At 37.5% G+C, this 11,716-nt stretch overlaps 1 protein-coding gene across 1 annotated transcript; it reads left to right on the forward strand.

Annotated features, from left to right (window-relative positions):
* On the forward strand, positions 4,675-11,715 carry LOC18791264 (putative ABC transporter C family member 15). Its single transcript, XM_007227025.2, has 11 exons — positions 4,675-4,862; positions 5,053-6,004; positions 6,087-7,513; positions 7,620-7,706; positions 7,799-8,395; positions 8,515-8,679; positions 8,904-9,198; positions 9,296-9,816; positions 9,903-9,966; positions 10,074-10,313; positions 10,525-11,715. Exons 2-11 carry the CDS (start codon positions 5,170-5,172, stop codon positions 10,647-10,649), a joined length of 4,356 nt encoding a protein of 1,451 aa, XP_007227087.1. The 5' UTR covers positions 4,675-4,862; positions 5,053-5,169; the 3' UTR covers positions 10,650-11,715.

The raw sequence follows: 11,716 nt of genomic DNA on the forward strand, positions 1-11,716 counted from the left end.
CCTTGGGATCTCAGCAAAACTGATTATGTCGGCGGTGTTCTATATAAACCGTCGTGGTTATTTCAATTCTTGTCATTAAGTAGATCTACCGACGTAGGATAAGAAAATCAAAGAAAAAAATTGTTAACAAAAATTCTTATTAAGACGACCGTTAAAATTAAAGGTACGACGTATAAAATGAATAAATACGACGATAAATTTTATTGTACGATTTAAAGATAACGTAGTAGAACTATACGAGAATGACGTCGATATATTTATATTTTCCGTCGTTGTAAATTAATTTAATACGGCGATATTTTGTATTTTAAAGCCGTGGATTTGTTTGTAATTATACGGCGTCTTATACGAAAACCTCGTCGTGTTATTTTATGAGTAAAAACGGCAGTTTTTATTGAAATCGTCGTCTTTACTTTCTACGTCGGTCGATTCATAACTTCTGCCGTTCTTTGTTGGCATTGATTTTACACTGAGGAAATCTGTTTTAAATAGACGTCGGTTGTTTAATTATGTACGTCGTTGTTTTTGAACAGCCATTTGAAACTCCATTTTTTAGTTGTCTAAGGTTGTATTACACGACGGTGTTTTTAGAACCGTCGTCTTTTTATAAACCACGACGGTTTTCACTTAGACCGTCGTTGTTTTCTGGTCGTCTTTTTCACTTTTTGTAGTAGTGAATAATGGCTTCCTTTCCTTGCTTCAACCCTTTTCCCTTCCTTCTCTTCCAAGTAATTCCAACTCTCTCTTGCCCAATTAGCTTCTAATTAGAAACCCTCCTTCTACTTCACGTAGTCTAAGAGACCATCACCATGACCCCTGCAAGTCTTGTCCAGCAAAAAATCAGGCAAAGGTTTCCACTCCAAGAAACCATACCAAAAGTTGGAGCATGCCTCTGAGAAGTCCAAAAAGCATAAGCATGGAGATCAAGTTCAAGTTCCAGAAGGTTATATGGCTCTGTACGTTGGGGAAGAGCGAAGAAGAAAATATTAAGTTTTCTTTGAAGTGTCTCTCTTGTCCAGCTTTCCAAGAAGAGACCATCAAGTCGCAGCCGGATGCGTTTGATGCCAAGATTGAAGGGCCATTTCTGCTTTTATCATATTCAACCACCCCACTAGTTACCAAAACAATCGCAAGCTTGGAAAGAGCCGCAGTTTCTGCCCTGCTAATGATCCTGATCAGGCCTGGTATATTTCTATCATCATGCATACTCAAACGTATTATATATGCTGTATAGAAGTACATAAATAAGGGTGATGTGTGTGTGTGTGTGAGCTGATGTAGGCCTTATGAATCTGAGTTGATATGCTCTTTTTGGACTGAAAGCAAGATTCATTAAACTTTAAAAAAAATACACATAAAGTAAGCTGAAAAGGATCCTATTACTGTTCCAGTACAGATGGACCAAGGCATATACTATTGATTGTCTTATGATAAATATTCTTACTGTTCTTGACCTCTCCAAATTAGCTATAGGGCCCAATCCCTCACATTATTGGGATGAACTTTCAATATGGATTGCCCTAAACCCTTCAATATGGAATATCAAGGCATAATCATGCCCAACCCACATGACAAATTTGGATTGCCACTTTCAATCTTCATGAACATGATAGAAGATGGCGCATAGAATTAAAGCTAACTGGTACACGTGTACATTCTCATAACTAATTTTTGGTGTGATCGTCACATAGACACGTGATATTACAAATTTTTTTATGTTATAAAATATGTATTATTAATTTATTCTAAATTTATGACATTTTTAGTTATATATCGTAACACGTAAATTAATAACAATTATGTGTGTGAAGGTTCTCCACAGTCATGGCCGTGGGGTCATATATGTGATTGCCAAAAACTTGTGGCCAAACTCGAAAGTGCTATACACTTGCATGAATTATCATGAATATCATCAGAATCTGGATCTTTCGAGGAAATGGTTCATTAGGCGTGAACCAAGAGGCTGGTTGCGGTTAGGTGCATGCGTGGTCCTGTCTCAATTTTCATGACCTAGCCTCTTTCGAAAAAATGTCGACACTATGAGTTCATCGTTTCCTCATCTGTGCAAACACTCACGTAGTTTTCTGGTTTAAAATGCAACCAAATTTCCTGAAATTTGTGCATTGATTTAACATGTAGTCTTTTTCTGAAAGAAACCCAGAAAACTACATGAGTGTCAAGTTGATCTTCAGCAATAATATCAGCAGCTTAGAATATTCGGGTCAAGTTTAGGGTTTGGTTTGCAGTAAAAGTTCCAAGTCCTCAAAGGCTGCCATATAGTTAATTTCCACACTCATGTAGTTCAAGAATCTAATGATTTGAAATGTTTTTATTTTTGTTGGGCGGAATGACAACAAAAAAAGAAAAGAGGGCCAAAAGTCACATGGGTTGAATTAGGTATAGACAAAAGCAATGGGAAGGAGATGGCTGGAGGGAATAAAATAAAGAGGCTGCACTGCACTGCACGGGAGAGCACAAAGGATAACGTTACTTTCATAAATGAACATGAATCACACTATATTTTATAATGCCATTACTCTGGAAATTAAACTTAAAATATTTATTATAAAAATAAAAATAAAAAGGCAAAAAGGGGGATTGCTAAGGATCGAAAGCTGCAGAAGGTTCACTATTTTATTGGAGAAAATTCCAACACAACGTGACAGGACATCTGTGGTATTATTTTGAACAAGAATGGGAATCAAATTTGAGTTTTTTTTTTTGAAAAGTCATCAATTTTTTCCACTTTGTGTTTCTGGATGCATGCATGAAATTTAACAAAAGTTAAAAATAAATCTTTTCAAACTTATAAGTAATCATTTTGACGACCTTTATTTAGAAGACAAGGATGAAATGAACACGTCTAATTTCCATGATCCAAGTTTTGCACCCTGGACCAATAAGGTTACTTAGAAAAACTTTTGAGCTTGGATCATTACTTCTAAATTGCTACTCACTTTTCATGTTTTTGTTTTCTTCACAAAATGAGGAGCATTGGTATGCCAAAAAAAGCATTATCATCAAGAAAAAGGTCGTATTTGGAAATCCCTAAATAAGAATTTATCCAGGAAAAAAAAAAAAAAAAATTTATGACACATAATCATCTTAGTTATGAAATGCCTTAATCAAAATTAAATAAAAATAACCAATGAGGGTTAGTTTAGTTAGTAAGGTCCTTGCATTGTGTGTAGTCCAATCTGTGTTTGAGTCATACTGCCAGCAATCTTCATTGGTGAGCGATCTGTAATTTTTTACGTAAATTCATATCGGTGATATCTGGAGGTTGGGTGCCACATGTAAGTCCTTCCAGCTCGAAGTTGTGGGTATGTTCTACCTCTGGTGGTGAGAGTAGCCAATTTCTTCATAATTTTTTTTTAATAAAAATAAATAAATGAATAAAAAAAAATGTTTAATTAAAAAAATGTGCTGGAGGAAGGGAATATTATAATTTTCTCAAACTAACAAAGCATGTGGGATGAACTAGTGCTATAAAATTGGCTACTAGTGGTTGCTGTTAAAGTGGGGTAGCAACCTGCAAGGCAACCATGAAAAGTGAATGTTGATAATTTTAGAAAAACAAGTGTAATATTGCCACGAGGGCCACACACAGTTACAGTGAGTTTGCTTTTACCCAGCACACGACCCAGGCCCACCACCATGTGGCTGCTTTTATTAAAGTAAGTTGGGTGGTCCGGACCATTCAGCAACACACACGCCCTCAACAAGCTGGTCATGCCAATTCATCACTCCACGCACTCTCTTCTGGTCATTACAATTACTATCTTTGCTGGATTAAAATGCTAAAAATACTTACCTATCCCGAGTGTATACACGTCACGCCCACACGTCACGTCACACATAACGTGATTTGTTATAAAAACAAAAAGGTATACACCATGAAATAGGCAACTTTTTAACAAATTAAAAGAATATAGGAACCAATGTGGTAATGAATATATGTTTTTTTGGTAATAATGTTTTGTCACCAACTTTATACTACGTTTTTCTAACCCATTACTTATGTGTCTATTTTCGGAGAGTTTTTTTGAGTGTCATTGCTCGTATGTCAAATGAGAGACAGATGTATGGTTGTAGATGTTTAAATTTCTTGTGTTGCATCTTCTTCTTTTAATTCTTTTTTAAAGTTATGGATGTTTATTCATTCGATAACCAATACTGAAAAGCTAATCCCGCATAATTCCCTCTTCTATTTAAAATTAAAAATAAAAGTCCGAACAAAAAGGTCATAAAGAGGAGAAGTGTGTACCGGAAGTGAGAGATTATGAAGACATGCATGAACACATTCTTTGGTTTCATGATATTCTAAGGTTGGAATTTCAGGCCACGGATGAGATAGCAATCGATTAATAAATAAGTAGATAATGACGTTAAGATTCTGGCTGGTCCCATTTGATATTCTACAGAAACTAATGATTATTTTATTTTATCTAATAAATAAATTAACAATTTCTCATAGGGCTGAAAGGGATAGAGATGCAGGGGCTGGGACAAAGATTGTAAGACGTGGAATGGTTCCTTCATGTTATAGTATAATATAATTTTTTTTTTTTTCATACCATCCAAAAAAATAAAACATATATATGCCTATATTATTTTAATTTTGTAAAATGAGGGGAATGTTGGGTATATTATTCCAATTATAAATAGCAACGTAAAGATTCCAACTTGGGCACGCCTACGTTCCTCAGTGCTGGTTCTTCTTCTTTATAAGAATCCAAAGGACTGTGCACACTGCATAGACACAGCCACTAGGCGTTTGATTGAATCATTCACCTACATTTGATACTTTCTTGTCACCACCCCGCATCGAAGAGCCACGTGCTTCCTTCATACATTCACAGGTTTGCTTCTGTATGAACCGACCCTGATGCTAACCAGTTATTTTGTTTTTTCTCAATATATATATATTCCCAAATTCTTGTTTGCTGCTGCTGCAATATTTCAACGGCAATTGGGTTGGGTTTAATTTTTTCAGTGCTTATCTGAATTGGGTAGCCATTTTTCTTATCCCATTGACGTTTTTTTATGCAGGTCTCGTCATTGATTCAACTCTCTCTGTACGTAGTTTTTTTTTTGGACATCTTTCGGTTCTAGATTGGTCCAGAACTAATTTGACTCTGAAAGTTTTTGAATTTATAGCTTCTCTTCATGGATATATCGCTGGAGATTGTTAGTGTAGCGTTTTTCATAGGTTTATTGACATGGGTTTTGCTGGATATTATGAGACGAAGAAGAGGTGGTGGTAGCAATCGTACATGTTTGATATATAGAGCAGACAGAGGAAGTAAAGTTTTTGCTTTGCTTACCATTGTTGCAAATGCCTTAATCTCAACTTTTTACCTTGGTTTTGGCATTTATGAGTATTGGGTTGGTGGTGGGATTATAAGTTGGAAATCAATCTTCTCTGGCATGACTTGGGTTTTAGCCACACTAGTTACAGTGTACTCCAAGAACACAATTCACAGTGAGCAAAATAGGTGGCCTTGGGTCCTCATTATTTGGTGGATCTTATCCTGCAGTTTTTACTCACTTTCTCTGTGCCTTTATCTCACTAATCACTTCAGATCCTTAGATTTGCCAGATATTCTACCCAAGGCTAACATAGTCGAATTTGCTTCCTTTCCTCTGTCAGTACTACTTTTCTTCAATGCCTTTAGATATGCTGCCCAGGAAAAAAATGACCTTAAGCACCCATTACTTGAGAAGGAAGATGAAACTCCCCCCCAAAACACTGATACTTACACGAAAGCCGGAATTTGGAGCAAGGCTACATTTCAATGGCTGAACCCACTTTTCAAAAGGGGTCGAATCCAGAAACTGGAACTACCACATATTCCACATGTTCCTCCCTCAGAAAGAGCAGAAAATGCTTCATATGTGCTTGATGAGTCACTGAGGAAACAGAAAACGGAAGATTCTTCTTTGCCAAAATCCATAATGCGGGCTATACGAAGATCATTAGCCATAAATGCTGTTTTTGCAGGTAACTCTTTGTTATTGAATCACTTTTCCTTTTCAGTTTTGTCGTGCATTTTTTTATATGCATTTTTTCAATTTTTTTGTAGGAGCCAATACGGCTGCATCATATATAGGTCCTTTCCTAATTACAAATTTTGTAAATTATTTACTTGAAAAGAATGACAATTCAAGCATCCACCATGGGTTGATTCTTGCGTTCATATTCTTCATTGCTAAGACATTGGAATCATTGAGTCAGAGGCAGTGGTATTTTGGTGCTCACCTCATTGGTGTACGAGTACGAGCAGCTCTCACTGTGTTGATTTACAAGAAATCTATTTCCATAAAGTATTCTGGTCCAAGCAATGGAAAAATTATTAATTTAATCAATGTGGATGTAGAAAGAATTGGAGACTTCTGCTGGTACATTCATGGTATTTGGTTGCTCCCACTTCAAGTAGTTTTGGCACTGGCTATCCTTTACAGGAATCTTGGTGCGGCGCCCTCTGCTGCTGCTCTTCTTTCCACAGTTTTGATCATGGTATGCAACACACCTTTGGCCAATACGCAAGAACGGCTTCACTCCAAGATCATGGAAGCGAACGATTCAAGAATCAAAGTAACATCAGAGATTCTGAAGAGCATGAGAGTTTTAAAGTTGCACTCATGGGAGCCCACATTCTTGAAGAAGCTGCTTCAACTCAGGGAAACAGAGAGGCATTGGCTGAAGAGATACCTTTATACATGCTCAGCAGTGGCCTTTCTCTTCTGGGCTTCACCAACTCTAGTCTCAGTTACCACTTTTGGTGTATGCATATTACTAAATACACCGTTAACAGTAGGTACGGTATTGTCTGCTTTAGCTACGTTTAGAATTCTACAAGAGCCTATCTACAACCTGCCAGAGCTCATTTCCATGATTACTCAGACAAAGGTATCTATTGATCGTATCCAAGAATTTGTCAAAGATGATCAAATGAAGCTGATTCCTTGCCATACTTCAAAAGTATCCGATGTCATGGTTGTTCTTGACGCAGGAGAGTATGCATGGAAAACAACCGAGCAAGACTTAAAGAAACCTACAATCAAAGTTACAGAGAAGATAGAGATAATGAAAGGATCCAAGGTTGCAGTTTGTGGCTCTGTTGGTTCTGGCAAGTCAAGCCTACTACTTAGTATACTTGGTGAGATTCCCAAAATTTCTGGGGCAGGAGCAAAGGTTTATGCAACCAAAGCTTATGTTTCACAAAGTGCTTGGATTCAAACTGGAACAATAAGGGAGAATGTGTTGTTTGGCAAGGAAATGAATAAGGGCTGTTATGAGTATGTTTTGGAAATTTGTGCTTTGGATCATGATGTCAATACGTGGGCAGATGGGGATTTGACTGTAGTGGGGGAGAGAGGGATGAACCTAAGTGGCGGAGAAAAACAAAGAATTCAACTGGCTAGAGCTGTCTATAGTGATTCAGATATTTACATTTTGGACGATCCTTTCAGTGCTGTGGATGCACATACAGGAACGCACTTGTTTAAGGCAAGCCAAATTTCTTATCATTTTAATCAGAAATTGTGTTCATGTACTTCTATATTTATGTTCATGTCTTAAAATGGATTTAATCAGAAATTGGAATGTTTTGCAGAAATGTCTCTTACAACACTTGTCCATGAAGACTGTCATCTACGCTACCCACCAATTAGAATTTTTAGAAGCAGCTGACCTTGTCTTGGTAAGTTACTGGATTTCTTTGGCTGCTCTACTCAGATACTAACGTGTTTTGTCAAGTCTCTTATTTCTCCAGTCCAATTCTATTGTCAATAGGTAATTAAAGATGGTCAAATTGCTGAGTCTGGAAAATATGAGGATTTGATTGCGGATCCAAACAGTGAACTTGTCAGACAAATGTCGGCGCATAAAAAATCATTTGACCAAGTTAACACATGCCAACAAGATGATTCCTTTAATAGAAGATCCCATCAAGTTAATCTAATAGAGGTTTTAGAAGAAAAAGAGGCCATCAACAATGGGAAGCTTTCAGGAAAAAGTAATGAAGAAGAGGCAGAAACTGGTCGAGTGAAATGGCGTGTTTACTCAACCTTTGTCACTTCTGCTTATAGAGGTGCTCTTGTTCCGGTCATCCTTCTCTGTCAAGTCTTCTTCCAGGGACTACAAATGGGGAGCAATTACTGGATTGCTTGGGCAACAAAGAATGAACACAAGGTCAGCAAAAAGCGGTTGATGTGGGTATTTGCTCTGTTATCTGCTGGGAGTTCTATCTTCATTCTGGGAAGGGCACTTTTTCTGTCAACTATTGCTATTCAGACTGCTCAGCGTCTCTTCCTTGGAATGATTACTTCAGTTTTCCGAGCACCAATTTCATTTTTCGACTCCACGCCTTCTAGTCGAATCCTCAATAGGGTCAGTTCTAAATTTCTTTCCTGTTTGAAAGTTTAATAAATTTTAACTCTATCAAGTATATGTCAAGTTTTACTAGTTAACTCTTATTTTTCTTTCTGAAAAAATTACAATGGTTACAGTGTTCTACGGATCAAAACACAGTAGACATGGATATTCCATATAGAATAGCTGGATTGGCATTTGCCCTCATCCAGCTAATAAGCATCATCATCCTTATGTCTCAAGTGGCCTGGCAAGTCTTCATTCTTTTCCTTGGCGTTCTTGCCCTGTCCATGTGGTATCAAGTAAGAAAAACCCCATTTCGAATTTATTTTTCCATGTTTTTGATTATAACCAAACTCCTTCTACCTACAAGGAAATCTAAACCATATTTCCCTACGTACATCACACATTGTAAAGAATATTATGGGTTATTGTTTGTTTCAAAATGAGAAAGTTAATGTTTCTTCGAGCTCATATTTAAGTACTTTGGTGCACAGGTATTTATCTTGTTTTATATTTTTTGTAGGCTTATTACATTACCACAGCCAGAGAACTTGCCCGGATGGTTGGAATTCGAAAGGCCCCAATTCTACATCACTTTTCAGAATCAATCACAGGTGCAGGAACACTTCGTTGTTTCAATCAAGGAGACCGTTTTTTGATGAAAACAATGGACCTGATTGATGATTATTCCCGAGTAGCCTTTCACAATTATGCCACGATGGAATGGCTGTCTGTTCGGACCAATTTTCTGTTCAACCTTGTTTTCTTCCTTCTTCTTATCATCTTGGTCAGCCTGCCTAGGTCTGCTATTGATCCTAGTAAGCCCCTCCAATCCCCGATGAAATATGAGGTAATATGATTATGATAACCATAATAAGCTTTAAAAGTTAACTGTCTATGTTGCTTTGGTCTCAGGTTTGGCAGGATTGGCTGCTACCTATGGTTTAAACCTAAATGTCCTGCAGGCTTGGGTGATATGGAATATGTGTAATGTAGAAAACAAAATGATATCAGTTGAGAGAATTCTTCAGTTCACACATATACCAAGTGAAGCACCACTAGTGATTGAAGACTGTAGACCAGTTCCTGAATGGCCAATGGCAGGAAAAATTGAACTTGAAAACATTCATGTGCAATATAATCCATCTCTCCCGACTGTTCTCAAAGGGATCACTTGCACCTTCCCTGGAGGGAAGAAAATAGGAGTTGTGGGCAGGACAGGGAGTGGAAAGTCCACTTTGATCCAAGCTCTCTTTAGGATTGTGGAACCCTCAGGAGGGCAGATTCTTATTGACGGTGTGGATATTTCTAAAATAGGCCTGCAGGACTTAAGGTCAAGGTTGAGCATTATTCCACAAGACCCAATTTTATTTCAAGGTACCATGAGGACCAATCTGGATCCTTTGCAACAGCATTCTGATCAAGAACTCTGGGAGGTTAGGGTCAAAGTCTTTATTTACAAGAATGATATTGTGGTAATGTTACTTATATGAATCAATAACTCAATGATTCAATAACTCAGGTTCTGAATCAATGTCGACTGGCAGAGATCGTTAGGCAGGACCAAAGGCTTCTTGATGCACCTGGTATGAAGATCGAAAAATCTACTCAATATATAAGCAACCAAAGAAGTTCAGTTATTATTTTTTGTCTCATTCACCAACTTGTTTAATTCGTTCGAACATTGTAACAGTTGCTGAAGATGGAGAAAACTGGAGTGTTGGACAGAGGCAGCTTGTTTGCCTCGCCAGAGTGCTCTTGAAGAAAAGGAAAATTCTTGTGTTGGATGAGGCTACAGCTTCTATTGATACCGCAACTGATATTCTAATTCAGGAGACAATAAGGAAAGAAACGAGTGGATGCACAGTGATCACTGTGGCTCACCGGATTCCTACGGTTATTGACAATGACCTGGTTCTAGTTCTCGGTGAAGGTATTGTTAGTATAACCTGCTTTGTAGATATGTTTCCAAAATGGGTAGAACATTCCACTTTAGCAGATAGTATAGTTGAAGCATATTGATATTGAAACCTGGATCTAGTGGCAAAGAAAAATCTGAAATAACATTTACGGTTAATTGAAAAACTTAAAATTGTTTAGGTGACATGAATTGAACTGATTTTATTAACTTTTGATTAATACAGGCAAGGTTTTAGAGTATGATTCTCCAACTCGGTTACTTGAGGATAGTTCCTCTGCATTCTCCAAATTGGTGGCAGAATTCTTGAGGAGATCTTCCATGAGCAACTGCTATAGAGATCCTTCTTAAATATTTGGTACAGAATGTGCATGAACCTCAATTACTTCAATCACTGTTTAGAATTCATACTCTTTCTGCACAGTCCTATGTCCTTAGGTTATCATGCTGATCCATGCAAGGGGCATGATCCCATGTTGTTTGATCAGATATGGTTTCAGTTTGAGGGGTTTGGTCCTATCGAACAATTCTTTTTCCTCCCAATCAGAAAAAAGAGATTTGCCTTGGTTGAGCATAAAATACATGGATGCCTAAAGGCTCGGGAATTTATGAGTAGACATTTCCGCGGTGCATAACGTTCATGAATATAGGATGTGGAAGTAGAGGTGCTATGAACGATGTTGCACTTGCTTCAAGTTGTCATGTGACATCCCAAATGTTTAAGTTTATGAGCGAAGGATGAGATTCTGCAAAATCAAAGAAAGTGCTATAAAAAAAGGTCCTCGCATGGTCAGTGAAGGTGCACAACTGATAGAAGTTGAAACTCCTGAAAAAGTTACTTCTTGGATGGCTCAGACAACAGAGTAACTGCTGGCCACTCTTTTGTGCATGCCCAACCGATTTCTCAATGTCTCTAATGGTGCAAGATCAGTTTCTACCCCTACCTGTCGACTTCAGAAGTAAGGAAACAAACTTGGAAATATGTCTGTTAGACCTGCTGATGTTACTGTACCACTTCCAGTAAAACTTGAGAGCCATTTAATGGAGGTCGTTTCATGAAGATTGAAGTCCTGGAATAATGGGATTGTAGAACAAAGTGGTAATTCATTTCTCTGGTTGTAAAGGGATGCCTGAAGCTGGCGCGAGAAGAAGTAGATGACTAAAATAAACCTAACGCATATCTGGTTGTACATATATGCATTATGCATTCACGATGGAATTGTTTAAATTTGGGAAATGTATTAAATTCCGACTAATGTAGCATTTTCAAGGTTTTATAATTATTCATAGGGTATTGCTAAAGCATCTTTGGCAAATCTCTTAAAATAGTGTTTTGTATGAGCCATGAGCTTAAACAGTTTACTTATACCATCAAGTGTAGAGTTCCTTGGCATTGCAGATATACAAAATTCTTATCC

The sequence above is a fragment of the Prunus persica genome, chromosome G1 (assembly GCF_000346465.2).
Source record: "Prunus persica cultivar Lovell chromosome G1, Prunus_persica_NCBIv2, whole genome shotgun sequence".
Taxonomy (NCBI): Eukaryota; Viridiplantae; Streptophyta; class Magnoliopsida; order Rosales; family Rosaceae; genus Prunus; species Prunus persica.